This window comes from Saccostrea echinata, unplaced genomic scaffold (assembly GCF_033153115.1).
Source record: "Saccostrea echinata isolate AGI-Se365-2 ecotype Australia unplaced genomic scaffold, CSIRO_AGI_Sech_v1 ptg000062l, whole genome shotgun sequence".
Classification (NCBI taxonomy): domain Eukaryota; kingdom Metazoa; phylum Mollusca; class Bivalvia; order Ostreida; family Ostreidae; genus Saccostrea; species Saccostrea echinata.
The window spans coordinates 2885053-2910010 of NW_026889811.1; the positions used below are offsets into that span (position 1 = coordinate 2885053).

Consider the following 24958-nt stretch of genomic DNA (forward strand, 5'->3'; position numbering starts at 1 on the left):
AAATTTCAGGACTGTAGCCGCTGATTATGCAGCACATCAAAATTTGATTTCCATGTAACCAAACAGGGTTAATGCTTCATAACATCATGTTGGTATTATAACAATAGCTTCAGTAAAATCGTAAACTAAATGCATATCATTTTGACATTCTTAAAATAAAGAAAGGTATGTGAAAATAAAAAATAAATGATGAAGGTTCAGGGGTAAACATAAGATGTTGAATTGCATGTCTAGAAGTGAAGCCTACCAGAGAAATTCCACTAATTCTGTTGTGAACAGTGCAACGCCCAATATTTTCTGAGATGTGAAAATATCTCAGGTATTTTGCACAGACAGCAAATTTTTGTTATTTCCAATTGTCAGTATATAAAAGCAATCAATTTGAACAGATATAGTGGTCATCAGTTGGAAATATGCAAAATATTTCGAGTATGCGGGCACTGTAAGGTTGCCTAAGATATCTATAAATAGGTCATGAAATATGGCATTTGTGTATATTTTTAAGAATAAAAATTTAATTCTTATTACTGCAGACTGCTTTCAAAAATTTTTCTGACATGGGGTGAACACCCTTATAAGCATTGTAATAGTAGTCTAATCCTTCCAATTCAGTGATAATGAGTTTATTTTCAGTGTGTTCCTTACATTTATTGTTGTCTTCAATCCTTACAATATACCATCAGGTGCCACACATATATATTTTGAAAAAAATTAAATATTGAGCGTAAAAAGAATGGAAATAGATATATTAATTAAATGATAATTTTAATTGCATTTCTGTTGCATGCTTATACAAAACATTATGCTAATACATGTATAATTACCGGTAGTTCAAAACACACTGTGTGGTATACTTTAAATTATTGAAATGCAATTATTACTGTAAACATATTACATTTGGCTGTGTATTCTATTCAGTGCTTTTCGTAGAAAGCAGCTTTCACTAAATCAAGTACAAATTAAGCTAAATGTCTTGTATTTCATATAAAGCACATTTAGAAAGCATCAAATCAAATGCATTCTTAATTGTTAAAAAATCAATATCTGTCAAATATTGTACACACCAAATAAAATACATTTACAGTAACTGGAATTATTCAGGGCCTGAATTTTTAAAAAAGTGTGAATTTACTTTTTAGTTAAGGTTAAGGGTGATCAGATCATCCAATTAACATTGTTTTCTTCAATATTTGAGGTTTGTTTCACTTCTTAAAAAAATCATAAGTGCATGGATATTTCTGTTTCATACAATTTGAAAAAAATAAGTAACCAGATAATCGCTGGAATTTCCTGGAAATAGTCAAGGTGAGAAGAAAGTTGATTTTTGCATTTAATGCTTTATTTCCAAAAAATGACAACAGCAGCTTTATAGGCAGTCCATAGATAATCGTACAGACTGAGACATTAAGTGACACCAGGATAGTGGTCTGGTATTGTTGTTGATTCTTTAAGCTCTCATTAGATGATGGAATACATTAAGCATGCAGTTTTGCTGTCATTTTTCACTGTTGGAATAAAATGCTTCAGGAAAATATGCATGTGCATCTCCGTAATTAAAGTGGGTTTTGTAGTTCTGCTTGAAATAAGTTGAAATAAACATGAGAGACATTAATTTCAGTCTGCGTTAACTGAATGATGACTTCGACATTTATTACATAAACAAACACATCTTAATGCGATCATTATACAGTGGATATGCTATCTGAACAATCTGGTAGCCCTACGATTCATTGACAGATACCATTGTTTTGCAACAGGAATGGACGTAAATGAATTCTTTCCAATATGAAGCATGTTTTGAAAAAACCTAGACACTGATAAGATGAGATGATTTAAAGTCAAATATTAGATTCCATAGATTTAGAAAATATTGTAGCATTATGTAATAGAACGGAATGATCGTGAATCTCAGGTATCTATGTTCAGAATAAAGTAGATTAAAATTTTGAAAACATTTACCAGGTATTAAATCACAACATTAAATCATGACCTATCAAACATACTTTTGATGAGGACACATGAATTTGATTACACACATTATAAAACTATAGGACTGCCTGACATATGAGGGTTAAATTGTTCCAGAAAAACACAAACTTTTTAAATATTTCATAAATCATATGACCAAATTTTTTTTTTACACTTCGCTGGGAAATGTTATTTTCATTTCATTTGAAGAAAAATATTTTAAGGTTTCAATGTCATATACACCAAATTATTATGTAGTACTGTGTTAAGTGGTGTACGACTCCTGTCCATAGGGGAAAAACAGATGGAAAAGATGGAATGACACAAACACTTCACAAACACTGGTTTATATCCAGGGAAAGAGGTTCAAGAGTGGATGGACTGGTTATCCAATGGAAGAGACTAACAAAAACAATGAAAATAAACTGAAAAGTCAGGAGCTGGACGTCATACTAGGAGACAGCTTTTAACTATGTGAGCAGTTAGGTTTAAAATTGGGATTGGTCAATGGTCTATTAAAAGAATCATTTCTGCAATCTTTTGGAAACCCTAGTATGCGTGAGATGGATACTCAGCGGCTAAAAGAAAAACAGATGCAGTGTTGAATTTATGCTACTGAGAATTTTTTAAAACGAATGCCGTTATTCCTAAACAAATCCACAAATGTTACATTTTGACATTGTCAGTGTTGCGCCAACAGTAAATTTGCAAGATTCATTTATCTGAAAGAAAATTGTTATTAACGGAAATATTTCATTGAAATTTCTATTTATTACATTTTCAACAGTGAAATACTGTGATTTATTTATTGAATAAAAGTGATATTCTCTCACAGTGTGAAAGGATACCAAAATGATATTCTCTCACAGTGTGAAAGGATATCAAAGTAAGTAAAAAATAATTTCTGGCCTGTCATAAGATAGAGATTGTACCTAAGCATCTTGATAGAGCTAAAACTGCAAATTTCTTAATATAAATATATTGCTAAAATCCATGCTATGTAATGTTTTCAATCACACAACTGCTAAACTGTGACGTCTCAACCGCTCAACTATGACGTCAAGCCTATGACACTGTGTTAAGAAAAGACAGAGGCAAAGGGAAAATCAAAGAAAATGTAATAAACAGAAAATTCAATGTTTTGTAGATGAATATGGAATTTATTTCACTCGTGAGACAGGATTTTTTGATATTTTCACTCGTGCTTCGCACTCGTGAAAATATCAAAAAATCCTGTCCCACTCGTGAAATAAATTCCATATTCATCTACAAAACATTGAATATCCTCTATGTATTATCCCAAAAAATCTGATATGGTGCTTGCAAATTTTTCATTGTATAGAAGTAGTGAAAAAAAATATTGAAAATGTTCTGGAACAACCTTAGTAATATCTGACATGGAACATGATGTTTTTACTTCAGAAATGGAGTATTGAAATGTAGTTTTGCTAGTCTCTATTTCAGAGATGAAAACTCAGCTCTGTAGACCAAGTACTAATTTAATTGATGCAAGAAATAAATCTTCATGTAGCCTTCCTCATGTTAACTTTGGGGAGGTGTCAGATCTGATTCTTCTTGCACATCTGTAGTGAAAACTGAATTTTTTTCCTACACAGTTTTTTTTTAAATACTAGATATGATGCTTGTCCTTTATAGAGAGGAGCATCACTGTTTGTGGTTGTTTTCCAGTGTTTGCAGAAGATCTCTCGCGTTGTTCGTTGTGACGTATTGCTCGAGGGAATGAGCAGAGAAATTCATGTAAGGTGTGCCGAAACGGAGCAATGATAACATAATACAACACAAAGTTAACAGAAAAGTTGATGCATTGTAGAGTGTTGGTGATGTATGACACCATAGCATAGCGAAATCCTCTGTCATTATTGAGTAGGGAGATAAATTTGGTGATTTCCGAGGGTGCCACAAGGATAAAGAAGAAGATGATAATTGTAACGAGGGTTATGTTTATGCGGCGATGAGCAGATAAACAGGAAGTGTCATCACGACTGTGGAGCAGACGTAGCTGTCGACTCTGTCGGAGAGCGCGTATCAGCTGAATGTTACAGAAAAGTAAAATTGAAAGAGGAATGAAATTTCCAAAAACAGCCCAAAGTAGTTTGACAGTGTACTGGACGGAGGGCTCCATGAATAGACTGCTTGGTTGTACAATGGTGTAGCCCTTCTCTATGCAGTCTACAGTAGTGAAGTGCCACATTGATACCAGGTTAAATGCAATAGAGAACAGAGCTACTACAAAAATACCTATACTAACGTTTTTAATGGATATAAATTGTCTGGAGCGGAATGGGTGACAGATAGCGAGGTATCTCATCAGTGCTGTTAGTACAGTTAACATGGTACTGCTGAAAATAAACATGCTGATAATGGCAGAATTGTACATATAGTAGTACAGAAGAAATTCACTCTTGTGGAAAACAGTCTGTCTCGTGGTTTGAAATCCAACAGGAATGGTTGTGATACAGAACATCAGGTCGGAAACAGCTAGGGACACCAAACAAATTGTCGTGCAATACTCAACCTCATCCAACATGCCTGTATTCTTCTTCTTTGTAAAGATAATGACGTTGAGAATGTTTCCCAGAATTCCAAATGAGCAAACAGTAGGAATGATGATGCGATAACAGTAGTAATTCATGGTCTCTAAGATCTCTGCCTCTTCAGCAGAGAAAATGGACACAAAGGTACTGTTGGATTCTCCGATTTCTAACGCTGAACAGTTTAAATCAGCAAAGGAGGTTTCGTTGGTCATATCTAATCAAAAACGTGAACCCAGAAGTCACTGGATGCAGATATACCTTGATGTAAATTTCTTGTGGGAAGTTAGAATTATTTTGATGAGGTGTTTATTTTGGTTGTCATTAGATTGCACAGTCTGTAAATACCTGGTTCGTTCTTTGCTTTCTGCAGTTTAATTCAGAGAGAATCTAGATCCTTGTGGATTTTGTTCCGTTAATGGTGAGCAATACCAGCGTGTGGAAAGTATATAAATACTTTAGCCGTCCCTCAATTAATGTCTCCGCAGATTTTGTCCCCCTCTATCCAGGAGACTTTTTTCTCTATTTTCTTGTAAGACACTGATGTGGAATTTTATTAGCACTAAATACAAAAGGGGTGAAAACTTATTTTTGTTTCATTATAGAATCCTCTTTTAGGAACTTCCTAATGGAAACTTAGAACGTTGATCTTCAGACGTCTTTGCCAATCTGAAAAATAAAGGAAGGACTTTGTTTATGTGCTGCAAATTAATCAATTATATATAAACTAAAAACACATTATTGTCACTTAGTGAAAAGTAATTCAACAACACAGATATATTTGTAAAGGAAACCATGCAAATGATGGATTTATATTTTGTTGTTTGCACAACCTTAAAAAAAATCATTTAATTTGATTGATACATGTATATCTGAGAACATTATCTTTTAAAAATAATCCTCCAGGGCACTTAGAAAGATGGTAAAAGAGGGGGTTGATTAAATCTATGGTGTGTATTAGAGTTTAATTACATTAGAACATGAGGATACATTTAGGAGGAAGTATTGCAATGGTAACTGGAATATTGTTCATGGATTAAATGACAACAGTTATCTGATTTTGTCATATTAGGCATCCAGTTTGGAAATGACAAGGTTAGGGGATGAATTATGTTTAATAACTTTACTAAATGATACATTGTCTGTCTGATATTTTTAGTCTTGGCAGAAAAATGATTCCTCCCCTTCCTACCTTTAGGTCAATACAGTGAAATATCATGGGGAAACAACCTTTATGTCAGGAACATTATAAGGTATATGAGATTCATTTCTGGAGGAAGAAAATGGCCAAACTGCAATGAACAGCCCTGAACTAAAGCTATGATTGCTGGTTGTTGAAGATTTGACTTGTAACAACATTTCTTTGTGGTTGTTGTAAGATTTGACGTGTTACAACATTTCTTTGTGGTTGTTGAAGATGAAACTATAGTTACAACATTTCTTTGTGGTTGTTGAAGATGAAACTATAGTTACAACATTTCTTTGTGGTTGTTGAAGATGAAACTATAGTTACAACATTTCTTAGTGGTTGTTGAAGATTAAACTATAGTTACATCATTTCTTAGTTGTTGTTGAAGATAAAAATAGAGGTTCAACATTTCTCAGTGGTTGTCATGTGATTTGACTAGTTACAACATTTTTCTGTAGTTGTAAGATTTGATTAGTTAAAACATTTCACTGTGCATGGCTGTCTTAAGTTGTCACTTGATTTGATCAAGAGCTGATTTTAGAATGGAGACTTGTTTTTCTTTAAAGATACCTTAATATTTTTCTAGTTGTTTGTCAAATATTAAACATGTATTGACTGGGTTTTAGAGCAATATGAATTTTACCAGAGAACAACAAGAGAATTTAACCAGAGAATCAAACTGTTAACCTGAATTAAGCCATTACATTACAGGCAACAGTTTGGTGTGATGCTTTCGTAAAGATGTATTCTGTCCAATAACACACAATGCAAATTAGACATTGCTTGTAGACTAGAATTGTAGGATTCTATCTTGTCTGAGGATTAACAGAATTGTAAATTAAGTGTGATGTAAAAGATGTCACAGCTAGGGGTCCTACATCTCATATACTGGTCTAGCATCATATTGGTTTGGACTGCTCAATAAAATCACTGGAAATGTTATACTTTATTTACATGTATGTATAAAATATTTTTAAAGACCTAACAATTAATTGCCTTTAGTCTAAAAACTCAGGCATAAAGTTTTGTTTTCAACTCTGACAAAAACACACATCGTACTCAAACCAAAGTCAATAAATGTATAAAGTATCAATTTCTGTGACAGATATTTCAAACAGAATTGGTGTAATTTTTCATATGAATTCCCCCAATTTTCATGCAGAGCATACTCCAATACTGTCAGTGACATGACATGTTGTCTGCAAAGCTCGACAGAACAGCTTTGAAATTGGGTATTTTTCTTAATTTGAGAAAGGTCGCTCATTTGTAAAAGTCGCGATGAGCTTATGCTTTACCCCTGGCACCAGCATCAGGATTGACATCCTAATTTAAGTTGTAGCAGCAAGTCCATTTACAAGTAACTAGAAGCCATATTTAACCAAACTTGCATAGATGATGCATCTAGGGATGCACACCACCAGGTTTGCATTTGCTTTAGAAGCATCATCTGACCTACATTTTTCTGATAATTGAACAAGATATAGTTCTTGCTGCAGATCTATTCTCAAGACATATGATGAACAAACTCATCTAAAGATGCACACAGTGGTTTTTACAGTGTCCATCTTTTGTAAGGATTTGTCAATATTTAGTTTTAGTAATGATACAAACCAGGGTTGTATTTTTGCTCAATCCAGATATTTTGCTCAATTTCTTTTAATATTGAAATGGGGCTAAGATTTTGATTTGGTAATAACTAAATATTTGATCATGGCATTAAGGTTATTATAATTTTCATATTGAAATTAATCAAGTAAAAAACCTAGGACCATTAGATTAAATAATTGTATGAAAATGAGTGTATAAAAATTAACAAAGTCGAAATCTATAGAAAATTAAATTTTCCCGTTGATGGGCTGATAATTTTTACGCCAGCACCTGCTAAGTATTGATGTTCCCAAAAGAACAATAAGCAATCACATCTTGTTTCAGAAGCCTGTGTTAGAACCAGAAGTAAGATTGTATATCAATATTAAATTGTCTTGGTAGTATCTGCAGTTCTTACATTAGATGAAATTGCAAAAAGGATGAAAACAGATTTGTAGAAGCTATTTTCTAAATGAAGGAAATTAACCGAGATAGAAGTGCAGCATGCAATAAACAATCTCGTGAACTGTCCGTCTATCACACTATATTAACTGATCTGCAGATATTTGTAAAGACACTTAATGCAAGTAAATCATTTTTTTAAAAAGCAAGTAAATCATTTTCTTAAAAAGCAAGTAAATCATTTTCTCAGTACATTTCTCAATGTTCACAATCAGGTTCAATATTTAATTGTACTCATTTGCTAAGAGGATGCTTTATTTTTGGAGAGAGCAAATTATTGTGCTAAAAAAGTGATGCATCCTAATTGTAATGAGTAAATTTATAGAGGAGACTTAATTACATGATGTTGATAGATGCACTTATATGTCCGGAATTATGATCTGTGTGATTGATTTCGAACTTGTGTCATTTCTCTCTAACATGGAATAATCGCAAAATACTTTATTGTTATCAGTGAATAAAAGGTTAAGTAATGTATAAACAATGCAATACTATAATGAAAGAAAAAATATATATTTGGAATTTGTTTTGTTTTAAAAGCCATTGAATGGTTATCTCCAAATTATAATCTGTATCATAGGAAATGTGGACCAAGTGACATTTCTGATTTACCAACAATTTCATGTCAAACTTTAAACTTGAACCCAATGACTCCATGATTTACAGTACATTTCATGTTTCCAAAAAATTGTAATATCTGTAGTTGTGCCACAAATTAAGGATGCTTATCCCTGGGGAGATGTGTTCATGTGACAGCTTGAGATAAGGAATTCTGGGAGTGTGTCCTGCAACTTTTGAGATACCTCTATCAAATTGTACAAGGTAAAGGAAGTATAATCTAAATGGTTTAATAAAGCATATGCTTCACATAGAAAATAGGTCCAACAGTCATATAGATATTCACTTCTATATCATACACTATACTGGAACAAAGATGTACAAGTGACAATTTCTTTTCATTAGCTCACCTGAGCTGAATTTCTAATCACCTGTTGTCCATCCATCTGCTAACTTTTCACATTTTCCACTTCTTAAGAACAAATAGGCCAATTTTAACCAAAGTTGGCACAAAGCATCTCTGGGTATAGGGGATTATAAATTGTTAAAATGAAGGACCAAGCCTCTTTCTGAAGAGGAGATAACATGAAAAGGCAAAAAGTAGGGTTGAGTCATAAAAAATCTCCTCCTCAAGAACCACTGGGCCAGAAAAGCTGAAACTTATTTGGAAATGAGGTAGTTTGGATTCTTGATTGTTCAAATCATGGCCCCTGGGTGTAGGTTAGGGCCACAATAGCTAGAGAATCCAATTTTCACATTGAAATATATAGGGAATATCTCTAAAAATCTTCTCAAGAACTGCTAGACCAGAAAAGATGAAACTTAAATGAAAGCTTACAGAGGAATTGTAGATAATATATTGTTCAGATGATGGTCCCTTGGAGGTAGGGTCGGGCACAATAGGGATTATATAGGAAAAATATTTAAAACTCCTCAAGAACAGCAAAGCCATGATGAATCATATCAATGTGGAAGCATCCTCTGATAGAGTAGATTCATTTTTTTAAAAATCATATATATAGGGCGAGGCCACAAAAAGTGCATGCATGATCATAATGTACATTGAAATACAAGTATATTGAGAAAAATATCTGATGCAGAACAGTAGGGCCAAAGTGACTCAGAAGAGTGTGTTGGACCATTGGCCTCTATTTTTTGTGTTTAATTAAAGTGAAAGTGAGCATTATACAGTCTTCAGTAAAAGTTTTGTATAAATATCATTAGATAAAATCCCATGCAAGTGCTGGGAATCGAATATTTACCACTACTAACAGAAACATTCTAAAAATATAATATTATATATTATAGTTTTTACTGACAGTTAATTACAGACTTACAGCAGGAAGAATTACTTTGTTGAAAATCCCCCTGTTTCGAAGCTGAAGTAGATGTAAACCCCCTGTTGTAAGAACTTGAAAATAACAATTTCATTAATTGACGTTTATTTTGATATCTGTTATACCATGTTACAGATAGTGTACGTCTGATGTTCACTCCATTTCCATCCTTTTCACTGTTATTAATTGTTTTACAATTATTTCCACGCCCATTCACACAAAAGCTTTTTTTTTTATATTCATGTAGTGATAATCGCCTCATTATTCTTTTTAACATTGGGCTCGATGCTATAGGATGTTCAAAAAATTTCCAACAAGATTAGACTGGTGAATTATGAAAAGGATTTGAACATTTTGTTTTTTAATCTGATAACACAACTTATTTCTTTTATGTTACTTTAATAAAGTATTGATTGAATCTCCCAGTGATGACATTTTTTGAAATTGCCAGTAACTTAGATCCACCAACCGGAACCGGCCACCGTACTCTTTTTGCTATTTCAGGGCTGTTAATTGAAAATGAAATTAGACTTTTAATTAAATTTAGGATAACTACTATGCAAGTAAAATCTAAATATAGTTTAAGGACATCATCTCATACCTAGTGAATTCCTAGAGGAGTAAGTATGAACTCTGATGCAGGTGTTTGGAGTTTATTTGCAGAATTCATTAATTTATAAGTATTGATGTTTTCCTCTCTTTTATGTTCTTAGGAAAGATTTGTTAACTTTTTTCTCTGAGTTATCTCCCTTTTATTTATCATTGATTTCCTGACAGAAACACTAAGGATAGAAGAGAAGATATTTGAAATGGTCGTTTATTTTTATTCTGTTTTACACTTTACTTTAGACCATAAACCGTAATATTTTATTGTTTGCAAGACAGCAAGTAAAGAAGAGTCTATTTAGGGGGTTCCTATGATTTTCCATATTTTATGTAAACCATCATGCAAGTCAACACTTAAACTGCCTGGTATTTGTTAACAGTGTTGCATGTTGTGAATCATTTATATAGAAGCTTATGATGTATCTAAAATACACTGGATTTTTTAAGAGAACCATTTCCTGCAAACAAGGTATATGTCTTGTGTCTTTGGTTTTTGGTAGTGATGTGTTGTCTATTTGGTGTATATGGCAGCAAAGCTAAATCCTTATAGCAGTATTTTCTGTTTTGGAATTGAGAGATCAAATAAATGGTTCAGACTATTTTCCATAATCACCATGGTAATTGCTCAAAACATGTGAACCATTTTTTTGTCATTCATTCTCGACAGTCAGGCAGATGTCCATGGAAGGTTTCTTCATGTCCGTTTTAATTCAGAGTTCCATGCAGTGAAATGCTTAGAATGTGATTAATAATCAAGGACCGATGAAGATGAATCTCTCTGGGAGCCATGATTGACCTTATAAGGAATGATTCTTCTCTTGTTCGATTAATGACCTTAGAGCACAACAAAATGGCTAAATAAAAAATGAACCAAGGGCAAATGGCCCCCAAAGTGCCTAAACAGCTTTGTATTATATCAGTTGTTAAATTATTAAATTGCTACTTGACATATATGCCAGTTTTTCTGTCATATTGTTAAGATGTAAGTTACTATTGTTACAGTGACACTTTTGGCCATTATATGGCAGTCAATATGTTAAATTGTTGTGTTCTATGTGGCATTGTGGGATATGTTAAAACATTTTTCTGCAAATGTTACAATCTCATATTAAACCCCTTTTTAGCTCACCTGAGCCAAAGGCTCAAGTGAACTTTTCTAATCAAAAAGTGTTTGGCATCCATCTGTCTGTCCGTTGTCCATTGTTCTATTGTGCATCATGTGGCAGCTTAAACTGATCATATTTTGAACTACTTCTCCAGAACCATGAGGCCTAATTCAACCAAATTTGCCACAAAGCATCTTTGGATGAAGGGGATTAAAGTCTACTCATATGAAGTTCATATTAGTAATCCATTGTGGATAAAGTATGGACACCTTCTTTTTATCATATCTGATATGTTTAAAGTTTAAAGTAATGATATATTAGGGATTTAATAATTATATTATTGTTAAGATATTTAACTATTTTTCTAACTGTAACTTGGCGATCTTTCATAACAAATTACTCAACTAAGGACACATCTTTTCCCCAGCTTGCTTTCACTGAGCAACAGAACAAGCATCAATTTTAGCTCACCTCAACAAAGTTGGGGGAGCTTGTGTAATACCCTCAGCGTCGGTGTCGGCGTCCCAGGTTAAGGTTTTTGGAGCAGTTTTCTTTTCAAGTACTTCTATGACCTATATTAGTCAGAGATGCATGGAGGATGCTTCTAGTGTGTTTCATTGTACCAGTCAAGGTTTCAGATGCTGCAATTTCAGCTAAAGAATGACCAGGTTAATGTTTTTGGAGCAGGTTAAAGTTTTTGGAGCAGGTTAAAAGTTTTTGGAGCAGGTTAAAGTTTTTGGAGCAGGTCTCATTTCCAAGTAACTATAAGCCCTATATTGACCAAACTTGCATGGATGATACATCTAAGGATGCACACTACTGAACTTGCTTCGGATGCTGTATCTGACCTACATTTTCAGGATGAGCGACTAGATTAAGGTTTTTGGAATAGATCTCATTTCCAAGTAACTATAAGCCCTATATTGACCGAACTTGCATGGATGATACATCTAAGGATGCACACTACTGGACTTGCTTCGGATGCTGAATCTGACCTATATTTTCCGGATGAGTAACCAGGTTAAAGTTTTTGGAGCAGATGTCATTTCCAAGTAACTATAAACCCTATATTGACCAAACTTGCATGGATGATACATCTGAGGATTCACCCTACTGGACTTGCTTCAGATGCTGAATATGACTAACATTTTCCGGATGAGTAACCAGGTTAAAGTTTTTGGAGCAGATCTCATTTCCAAGTAACTATAAGGCCTATCTGAACCAAACTTGCATGGATGATGCATCAAGGGATGAACAATCTGAAAACTTGCTTCGGATGCTGGATTTGACTAACATTTTCTGGATGAGTGACTAGTTTTAAGTTTTCAGATAAGTCTATTCCCAAGTAACTGCAAGGCCTATCAGACCAAAATTGCATAAATTTTGCATCTAGGGATGCACACTCCTAGATTATTAGTTTAGTGTGGGACTTTGCCTTACTTAAAGACAACATTCGTTGAGGTGAGCTCTGTAATCTCTGATTACCTATGTTTAACCACTAAAACAATCAATCCAGTTAATGATTGAACTTCTGGCAAGTCTTTCACTAACCTTGTACAAATTATTATATGCTACTGCAAAGGAATTTCCAAGATATACCTTAAACTTTACAGCCGTTCGTTGCTTGAGTATGACTGAGTCAACCATTTTTTGTCACAATTCATCTACATATTGACGTCATTTTCACATTGAGATGTCGCAACATGGAGCAAAACTTTACATAACATCTGCTATTTATAGAATATGTTTATGACTGTATGTGTGCCAAATTTTATTTTGATCTGAATTGTGGTCTTGTAAATATAGAGATAGTTTGCGAAATTTTTGATCACCCCTCGTAATTTCATTTTGACTTATTTTTTGCAAAATTACATAATTGTAATGAAAACTAATTTTAAAGGCATGCTTTTATTTGCATTATATTTTCTGCTGAAGAATCTGTTAGTTTTATGCAGTTACAGAGATCTGCCCTTTGATGTAAAATAAAAATAACATGAAATAGATTAAAATATTCTTAACATTAAATTCAAGACCAAGATAAAGCTATTGAAAACATTACCTGCATGTATTTTCCAGATATAAGTTTATAAACAACAGTAATTTCTTTTCACAAGTTCTACATTGTCTTTAAACATTTTTCGTCATTGTTTAGAGCTTTCAGACCATGAACCTTAATTGAAGGTCTTTAAATCATCATCACTGTTAGAGAAGGCTATTGATGGGTCAGCTTATAATGGACTGTTGTTGTCACATCCTAGCAGTTACCTTACAGCTGCTTAAATAAGCACCACAGAAAGAGTCCAGTATTTTCCTAATTAGCTCGTAAATTGCTACCACTTATGCTAATATTGTGCACCTTTTAGTTTTCTTGAAGAACTTCTTTGAAATAAAAACTAATTGGTTGAATTGAATTTTTTTTTCATTTTAAGAGAAATATGAACAGTAAGTTGATCTTTGTTTCATATTTTAAAAATCAATGCATCGACATTTTCTGGAATATTGGTATAAAAAATCAAGTTCTTTAAAGAAAATTCATTATTTCACAGGAGATTGAATTTACCGAGTCCCTCTTTAAAAATCAATAGTGTATGTATATTGCATAACAAGAAAAAAGTGATATGATGCAAGTCTGATGTAAATCTACTGATTAAGTTCTATCTACAAAACCTACAGTCTTCTCTTTGGAATTTTAGAAGTTAAGGAGGCTATGGTATATTTGATTTTTTGTCTCTCTGGAAGTTAAGTAGTTAAGGAGGCTATCATGTATATTTGATTTTTTGTCTATGAGCAGGATGATAGGTTGCTGTGCATGGCTTTTTCTGAAGAATTTAACAAAGGTGGACTTGGCAGAGACAACAATGTTGGGTGGATTACTTTTAGTCATTTTCAATTGACTGACATGTAGGTGGGGGATGATTAAATAAAAATATGAATGGATTCAAGATTCACAGATAAGCGTCAGTTTTAATATTCCAATTCCAAGTTCCTAAACAACAACCACAAACCCCCCTCCTCCCCCCCCCCCCAAAAAAAAAAGAATGTAAAATTAAAAGTGGTGCTTAGATTTGTTGAGTTGATAAGCATATATAAGAACTATAGTTTAATTTGTTCACATTTTGGCTCCTGCAATGTTTGAAATAAGTCTGTCATCCCTGTGACGTTCAAACAGAAGAACTCATGAATAGTTTGACTAAATGGGTCTCTCTCAATTTTAAGCAGACAGTGATTTGCTGGGAAAGAAAAAGTTTATTACGTATGTTGGCTAATGCATTTAGATTACATTGTATAGCTTTCATGCATTTTGATTGGATATGTTAAATATATATTGACCAGTAAATGCCTTTAAAAGAAAATTTTTAGATTTGAGAGTGAAACTGGTGATTTTTATTAAGATTGTATAATGCCATTCATGTATGTACTTGGAAAAAACATGACCAGGTAAAACTGAAATGACTTTAAATTTTTTACTTTTTAGCTCACCTCAACGAAGTTGGGGGAGCTTATGTAATACTCTCGGCGTCGGCGTCCCAGGTTAAGGTTTTTGGAGCAGTTTTCTTTTCAAGTACTTCTATGGCCTATATTAGTCAGAGATGCATGGAGGATGCTTCTAGTGTGTTTCATTGTGCCAGTCAAGGTTTCAGATACTGCAATTTCAGCAAAAGAATGACCAGGTTAATGTTTTTGGAGCAGGTTAAAGTTTTTGGAGCAGGTTAATGTTTTTGGAGCAGGTTAAAGTTTTTGGAGCAGGTCTCATTTCGAAGTAATGATAAGCCCTATATTGACCAAACTTGCATGGATGATACATCTAAGGATGCACACTACTGGACTTGCTTCAGATGCTGGATCTGACCTACATTTTCCAGATGAGTGACTAGGTTAAAGTTTTTGGAATAGATCTCATTTCCAAGTAACTATAAGCCCTATATTGACCGAACTTGCATGGATGATACATCTAAGGATGCACACTACTGGACTTGCTTGAGATGCTGGATCTGACCTACATTTTATAGATGAGTGACTAGGTTAAAGTTTTTGGAGTAGATCTCATTTCCAAGTAACTATAAGCCCTATATTGACCAAACTTGCATGGATGATACATCTAAGGATGCACACAACTGGACTTGCTTCGGATGCTGAATCTGACTTATATTTTATGGATGAGTGACCAGGTTAAAGCTTTTGGAGCAGATGTCATTTCCAAGTATCTATAAACCCTATATTGACCAAACTTGCATGGATGATACATCTAAGGGTGTACACTACTGGACTTGCTTCGGATGCTGGATCTGACCTAAATTTTTGGGATGTGTGACCAGGTTAAAGTTTTTGGAGCAGATGTCATTTCCATTAAGTAACTATAAGCCCTATATTGATTAAACTTGCATGGATGATGCATCTAAGGATGCACACTACTGGACTTGCTTCGGATGCTGGATCTGACCTACATTTTCTGGATGAGTAACCAGGTTAAAGTTTTTGGAGCAGATCTCATTTCCAAGTAACTATAAGGCCTATCTGAACCAAACTTGCATGGATGATGCATCAAGGGACGAACAATCTGAAAACCTGCTTCGGATGCTGGATTTGACTAACATTTTCTGGATGAGAGACTAGTTTTAAGTTTTCAGATAAGTCTATTCCCAAGTAACTGCAAGCCCTATCAGACCAAAATTGCATAAATGTTGCATCTAGGGATGCACAAGATTATTAGTTTAGTGTGGGACTTTGCCTTACTTAAAGACAACATTCGTTGAGGTGAGCTCTGTTATCTCTGATTACCTATGTTTAATACTTGTGAGTTGCAATTGCCCCCCCCCCCCCTTTGTAAAATCGACTAATTTTAAACCAAACAAATTAACATTGTCACAGTGATGTATTCACTGAAATCAACAAATGTTTGAAAACAATTTCAAAGATATATGATGATAATTTTGGGCCTATATGCTACTTTGGAAAGTCTCAGGAAGAAATAACCTCTGTCTGGGAGTCGTTTGGTTCCATAAGAAATAATTCTGAATTTTAGATACTGGAAGAATAAGGCTACAAATGGAGACCAAAGCCTCTCTCTGAATGCTGTTGATTTGAATTGAAATTCTACTACAGTTATTGCAAAGATCAAAGAGATGCCGCGGCCATTATTCTCCAATAAATCACAAATGTCAATCAGCAAATTATCAATAAATTTAAATTGGTTTCTATGGTGGCATATTTCTGCCCCATGTGGACAGTCAAAATTAGAGGAAACCTATGGTGGCATATTTCTGCCCCATGTGTGCAAGTTATTTTTCTGTCAAATATGTCGACATGCAAGATAAATATGTTGACATGCAAGATAGTTGCAATTAAATAAGAATTTTAAAAAATCTTTAAAAAATTTCAAATATTGCCCACATGTGACTTCCAATATGCTAGATGCTACTTATTTATGTCGACATGCAAGTTAATTATTTTGACATGCGAAATAAATATGTTGTCATACAAGTTATTTATGTCAACATGCAACTTAGGTATGTTAACATGCTACTTATTTTTGTCAACATGCAACTTATTTATGTCAACATGCAACTTAGATATGTCAGCATGCAATTTGTTTATGTCAACATGCAACTTAGTTATGTAGTCATGCGAGATAAATATGTTGACATGCAACTTAGTTATGTTGAGTATAGCGGATATATATATATAATTTTAAATGATAAGATTTTGAATTAAATGATTAAATTTAAATGCAAAAGAAATTATGTGATACACAATTTGAACATTTGTGCGAGCGTGCAGATTCTTTACTACCCAAGACACGTGCAATGAGGTTCTTTTTTTTTTTTTTTTCGTTTTTTTTGGTCGGTAAAATTGAAGTTGATTTTAATGATCGAAAATTTATTCAAGTAAATGTTGCAGTTTAAATTACTTTCTATAATATGAGGTAGACAACAAAGTATAAATTGAATTTCCTTTGATAAAATGTCCTGGCAATTCAGAAACGTGACCGTAGATTATAAAACGTTTTAAGGCACCTCTCTGCGGGAGACCTATAGTAATTAGTGTGTCCATCTGTTCGTCCGAAGTCTCTTTTAAAGGGTGGGCAGTGACCTTGAACTATGTTTCAAGGTCTAAGGTTAAGGTCATAGCAGAACTGTATCTGAAAAATGCATGTAAACATAAATAAGTTGAATGTCAACATAAATTAGTTGCATGTCAACATATTTATCTTGCATGTCAACATATTTATCTTGCATGTCAACATAACCAAGTTGCATGTCGACATAAATAAGTTGCATGTCAACATATTTATCTCGCATGTTAACATAAATAAAATGCATGTTGACATAAATAAGTAGCATCTAGCATGTTTGATGTCACATGTGGGCGATATTTGAGATTTTTGAAGATTTTTTATAATTTTTATTTGATTGCAATTTTCTTGCATGTCAACATAGTTATGTTGCATGTTGACATAACTTTCTTGCATGTCAACATATTTATCTTGCATGTCGACATATTTGATAGAAAAATAACTTGCACACAAGGGACAGAAATATGCCACCATAGGTTTCCTCTAATTTTGACTGTGTTCACTAGGAAAAGGTTAGAGGTAACTTTTGATTGTGACACAATTGGTGGGAAAAAGATTACTTTTGGTTTTCAAAATACATCACACTTTTTTTTAAAGCATGAGATACAAATGAACGAGGAGTAGCATTCTATTGTGACGTCATGAGACACTTCTGATGACGTACAAATCTGGCTTCTTCATTTCTCTACATAAAAATTTAAATATTCGCAGAATAGAAATAATTCCCTTGTCGGAGGAATTGTTGGAGAATATACCCTGACAGTTGAGAGATTTTGTTGGAAAACAAAAGCTGAGCCCAAAGGCGGGAATTATTTCTTAAATCTTTTGCATCTTAATTAGGTCTACATTCAAAATGTCTCTGACAGTGTTCCTATAATTATTAAACATAATAATATTTAGAATTTTTTTTTTTACACCTCATTGAAAATAACTTTCATTTAAATCTTACATTTTTAAAAAATATTTTATGTTCCTTGTTTTTCCTCTTACATGCATCACCATGGGAAATTTCACCAATGATAAGGAAATGATTGAAATCGATGCAGTGAATCTGGACCATTTGATGCGTATTGTATTTCTCAGAGGGTGAGGGTTTTGAGCTGTGGTGCTATAATAAAGGATAAGAAAATGTGTTACGGAGGACCACAGAGACCAGCGTTCTCAAGATGAATGTCTCCATCTACTAAATGATTTTTATCAGAATTGATCTCATTTTTAAGGTTTTTTTTTATTTTTATATTTTCTACATTGTAGGCAGAGATTTGTCTCATTTCCATTTTTTCTTGAAAACCTCCCCCAGATCAATCTGACTTCACTGGTTTAATAAAATCTATTGTTACTTGATTTAAGTTTTACATAAAATCAACCTTTTCTATATTCTATGTGCCATTGAACTATTTTATTAATGCATGCATTCTTTTGGCAATGATTCATTGCTGTAGTCAAAAATCAATTAAAAGCATTAATGATGTTCCATTAAATCTGATAGACTTAATTGTCAGCTAGTTAGATAGGTTATCTCACAGCTGTAACGCAGTCTGAAGTGAAAAGAAAAGAAATCACTATGCTAGATGAATCTTCTTTATGATACCTATACCTAGTGAGGAAAAGTGGGAGTGTTCGCATGCTGTGAACTACGATTAAGAGATTAAATTCCTAATTAATCATACTCAGATTTATACAAAGAAAGCACGCCTACCCTGCAGTGGCTGACCTGCTTTTCTGCGATTTTATATTCGGAACCTTGTTGCTTTTCCGTGACTACTCTATACTGCTTTTCCACGATTTGGTTTTACTATATGTTATGAGTTATCTTTTTTTTTTTTATATATATTTCATTTCCGCGATTTTTAAATGGTCACGCTTAGCAATTAACATCAAACGGTTGTTGATATTTACCTGGTATTTCCCCAAAGCGTTCTACAAGGTAGTGAGTACTTACTCACATGGTGATAAAAATTGAATAAATCTGCAATTCCCCACTGGTCACTGATACCTTATACCTTACACTTATTTACATAAAAAGAAGCACAGAAGGCACACCAAAGTCAAAGTCCTGAAAGACTTAACATTCATATAACAAATTACAGTTAATTTAACATCAGTATCTTAAACATTGATATCTCATATGTGTAAGTGAGTATTTTAACTTCAACATCATGTGTCCTGGAATATATATAATTTAATTTTTTTATCTTCTTGAGTTTGAGATAATGAGATTTAACTATTTGAGATAATGAGGTTTAACTATTTGAGATAATGAGGTTTAACTATTAAGACTTAACTTTTCACTTCAAAGTGCAAAAAATCTTGCAGACATTTAAATTTGTTTTATTAAAAAAAAAAACATGCCTGTAACATGTAAACCAAAGTAGATGAGTTGACAAATTGCATTAAGTAAACTAATTCTTTGATAATTTATATTGAAATTTTTTTCCCCGTAATCTTCATTATGAGAAAATGAAGTGGTCATTGTCAAACATGTGTGGTTATACATTTGCCAGAGGCTTAGGATGGAATTTACTCTGATTGGCCACAGCTGATCGCAGAAGTACACTCTACTGGTAATTAGATGTTTACAAGAAAATACTAAACCTGACTGTAGGTGTTAAGTATATTATCACCCACACAATAAAACAAAGTCTTATTAAAGGTTAAGTGAATAAAAAACAATTCTCCCGGAACAGAGAAAAGCTAAATGGTGACAATGAGAACTGAAAATTTTAACAATGTAGGCTCTTAGGACTAGCTGAAACAAAAATATTATGTAGACTGACACAATTTACATCCTAAAGTAATTAACCAAAGAAAAACTGTTCAAAATCACAGCTAGAAATAAGAAAATAAAGTCTATCTTCTTGTACATGTTAACAACCTACTTTAGTTGTACACAGACACCATTTTCATATATTTTGTGGGGCAGAGTGCATAAAAAAGGAGACATTCAATATAGTGCAGAACATATGACTCGGAAATCAGCCTCATGCAACAATTTGCAATGAATAATATTTTGATAATTAGTGAAATTGCAAATGAAAGGGAGTAATGGTTAAATAGTGACATGAAAGAAACAGACAGACAGATTGGCAGAAATAAATAAGTTAAAATTAGACAGGAAACAATAATCCTGGATTATAGGAAGTATTAATAAAGAACAGTAATGATATCCATTAGGTATTAATCCTTCAGAAGCTAAATGTTCAATTAACAGGGAGTTTTTCTAAAGTATGTGATGCCATACTTTCAGTTAATTATTTCGCATTGTACATATAATCATATAATAATTATTCCTCAATTAAATGTAAACTGAGCCATTTATAGCTGCTGCCATTCTTCGATGTTTTTCTTTTTTATATATATTTATAGCTTTCCTGGAATACTTTCATTTAGCAGATATTTTAATTATGTCATACAGATATATTCATTTGTACTTAAGTATCAGTCAGTTAAATACAGGAACACACTTAAATATAGGAACACACTTAAATATAGGAATACAGCTCAGTCTGACACTGGGATGACTCCTCTCTCTTGATGTTTTCTTTTATCAATCCTTTTTTAGGAGAGCTTTATTTCCACTTTATTTCATAGACATAAGAAAATTAATTACATTCAGAAGGTTATCCTGTTTGAAATGGTATTTCAAAGTAACTGGATTACTGCAGTAATTTACATTGAACACATTTTAGAATTTACTCTTCATGACTAAGCATGACTTTATGTTTTAAGGGAAAATGCAGGTCAATACTTTTCTATATAGAACAGCTGCATAGTGGGAATACCCCCTTCCCTCAAATGAAGTTAAGGTCCCCACCCATTGGCAATGGCCCGAGAGTTGTGTGTTGTGTCTGTAATTAAATGTACTTATGCAACTTCGGGCCACTCAGGTAAAAAAAGTACAAAATTATGTGTAGTTCAGAACTTTTTAGCTCTTCTGAGCTGAAGGCCAAAATTAAGATCTTATGCTATTGGCCATTTGTGTGGTAAACGTTGACTTTTTGGAATGTGCACCATATCTCAAATTTGAACCCTTGGCAAATTTTTAATGAATTTATCACAGAGTATCCTAGGCATTTTATTCTAAAAATAGGAATGCTAAGCGAGGGGAGATATTTAGGAAATGAAGAAAAAAGTAGAGGTTGCTAGAAAATCTTTTTTTAAGAACCATGGAGCAGATTATCACCAAATTTATGCATGAGGAATGATGATATATTAAAGGTTATATCTTCCAGCTGACCAAGTAATCAGAGCTGTCAACAATGACTGAAGGTTATAGCTTACAACTGACCCAGTAATCAGAGCTGTCAATCATGACTGAAAGTTATAGCTTACAACTGACCCAGTAATCTGAGCTGTCAACCATGACAGAAGATTATAGCTTACAACTGACCCAGTAATCAGAACCATGACTAAATGTTATAGCTTACAACTGACCCAGTAATCAGAGCTGTCAACCATGACAGAAGGTTATAGCTTACAACTGACCCAGAAATCAGAGCTGTCTACCATGACAGAAGGTTATAGCTTACAACTGACCCAGTAATCAGATCTGTCTATCCTGACAGAAGGTTATAGCTTTCAACTGACCCAGAAATCAGAGCTGTCAACCATGACTGAAAGTTATAGCTTACAACTGACCCAGTAATCAGAGCTGTCAACCATGACTGAAAGTTATAGCTTACAACTGACCCAGTAATCAGATCTGTCTACCATGACAGAAGGTTATAGCTTACAACTGACCCAGTAATTAGAGCTGTCTACCATGACAGAAGATTATAGCTTACAACTGACCCAGTAATCAGAGCTGTCTACCATGACAGAAGGTTATAGCTTACAACTGACCCAGTAATTAGATCTGTCTACCATGACAGAAGGTTATAGCTTACAACTGACCCAGAAATCAGAGCTGTCAACCATGACAGAAGATTATAGCTTACAACTGACCCAGTAATCAGAGCTGTCAACCATGACTGATGGTTATTTCTGAAGGCCAAGTTACCACTTGAGGAGAGGAATAGAGTACTTTTTTTAGTTTGCCCCCAATTGTGTGTGTTTGGTATAATACTGTCAGCCTTTCTGGAATCGGTTAACCCACAAAGCTTAAAGAGACCCTATGCAATATTAGATATTAATTGAATACAGTAAAACATAGTTATAATGGACATACTTATAATGAATTCATGCTTACAATTCCCTGTAGCTTGAAAAATAATGTTTATAATGAATCAAAATTGTTTGTCCCTGGCACTTCCCTATTTTATTGTAGTCATGAGTTGCATATATAATGTAACACTAGCTATATTACAGATTGAATTGTTTCAAACAAAAAATTAGACAGGAAATGATATTATAGTTAGAAAATCAAAGAATATTTGATTGAATTTAAAATCATTTTAATTTTTATTGACCATCTATGCATGTCGTGTTTTCCTAAATTAGTTTTTAATGTTTTTGTATATTACAAAAGTTTGTCATGAAAAAGTCACGCTTCAGGACAATGTTACAGATGAAACTTCGTGGGTACAGAATGGAATTATTTGTATGTATTAATGATGCTTAAATTTTCAAAGGAGTGCTGGAGGAGTTTCTACTTAGATGACGTATAAATGATCTCGGTTAAACATTCGTGATTTCTCTGATGGTCATTAACCTAAGGCAGTGAGAGTACCAAGTCTGTATTTTTGTTCTAAATAAAACATAAGAATTTCTGTATTTTAATCAGTAGGATTAGCAACTATGAGAGACTGTGAGTTTTTGGATTCCTAGAAGAGCAAGAGATTAAAGCATAAGCCCTCAGTGCAGTGCTATACATTGTCATTAAAAAAGAATTAACAAAATCATCCCCAGAAAAATTGATATTTTTTAGATACATATACAGTCAAACCTTGTTATCTCAAACTCAATGGGACCAAGAAAAAACTTCTAGGTATCAAATGATTGATATCTAGGGTAAAATACTTAAAGAATTAGGGGTATGGACTTCCAGATTACTTTGACATATCCATATTATTTGAGACATCACTGTGTTCTCGATACCGAAGTGTAATTGTATCGAGATCACAGAACAGAGAAAGTAAGTTACTCTATTATAGGATTTTACCCCAGATCAAAAAGATTGCAGAGGATGGCATGTAAGAGATATGGGAAGGTGAAAAAGGAAAATAATTTAATTACAAATACAATTTCTTTTGGTTAAAAGCAACAATTTAATATGAGTGAACTGAGGGACAATAAACTTAGAGGTGATATGCAGTCCTTACTGCTGTATGTGACTCTATAGTGTGTACATTTGCTAATGTCACCAAACTTAAATATTGTTGACATAACCTTTTTTTCAAATTTACACAACCGCAGCCCTTGGGAAAAATAATTTTTCTTGGCTGAATAAAGCTACCTATATGCATGTAGTAAATGTACATAATTGTTGTCTAATCCAGAATGTTGTCTAATACAGCCAATTTCTTTTGAGCCAGTTGTGTCTGGATTAGACAAGTTTTATTGTATTACTTTAAATTTTCTAATGAGATGAAATGATTTTATTCCTGGATTAGAATTTTAATTAAAATTTTGGATAAAATGTTGTTATTATTAAAAATTTTATAAATTCCAAGTTTAGTGAAAAAAACCCTCTCAAAACACATTTGGACTCCAGATATTTCCAATGGAGTTAATTTTGCCAAATTCAGATTACAGTGATACTAAAACAAAGTTATTGGAAACCAAAAAAAAAAAAAAAAAAAAAGAAAGAAAGAAAGAAGAAAAGAACAGAAACAAGCAGAACTCCATTAATAAATGATCACTTCTGATAAATAAAATTGGCATGCAATATGGAAATGTTAAACTATTGTAATTATAGTCAATAACCGAGACACGCAGATTTGCTAGGTTAGCAGTTGTGGCAGATATAAGTTTTGTTAGAGAGATGTTCATATTGAAGGTGAAGGGATGTATCCTTTTCTTGAGATTGAATTGAAAATATTTACATAGATATTACTTGTGCCATGTGTAGTTGATGCTTTAATTTGCCATGTGTAGTCGATGCTTTAACTTGCTTGGAATGCAGTTAAATGCATTTTCTAATGTTGTGTATAGTCTACTTGAAATAAGCAAATGTTCTTTGGTTCAGATGATTTGGGGGGAAATAAAAGTCTGCAATCGAAAAAGAATCATTTGTTATGTATTGGAAGCAGAACCATTCACCAGTTAAAAAAGAACAAAATGTAATCACATCTCCTCCCACATACACACAAACCCACCCAGGTGCTCTATCCCCTCACTAATAAATGAAAAAGTAAAGAGAAAAAAAAGACCCCCCTCCCCCCAAAAAGCAACCCCAACTCCAAAGAAAAATAAAGCAGACCCCCCCCCCCCCAAAAAAAAAAGGAAGGAAAAAAACCAAAAGAAATTACACCCCCACCCTTTTCCCCTGTTCAAGTAAAAATATTGCTTACAAAAGTATCATTTAAGGCTGAGCTATGTAACATTTGCTCTTTTTGATGCAATTTAATCTTAAATTAATT

At 33.3% G+C, this 24958-nt stretch overlaps 2 protein-coding genes across 2 annotated transcripts in view; one reads left to right on the plus strand and one right to left on the minus strand.

Moving 5' to 3' along the window:
* Positions 1-24958, plus strand: part of LOC133175436 (CD109 antigen-like) — a 203445-nt gene that overhangs the window by 85799 nt on the left and 92688 nt on the right. The gene's annotated exons all lie outside the window — the stretch shown is intronic.
* LOC133175370 (FMRFamide receptor-like) lies at positions 3275-5184 on the minus strand. Its single transcript, XM_061310464.1, has one exon. The coding sequence runs from the start codon at positions 4733-4735 to the stop codon at positions 3599-3601; it is 1137 nt and encodes a 378-aa protein (XP_061166448.1). The 5' UTR covers positions 4736-5184; the 3' UTR covers positions 3275-3598.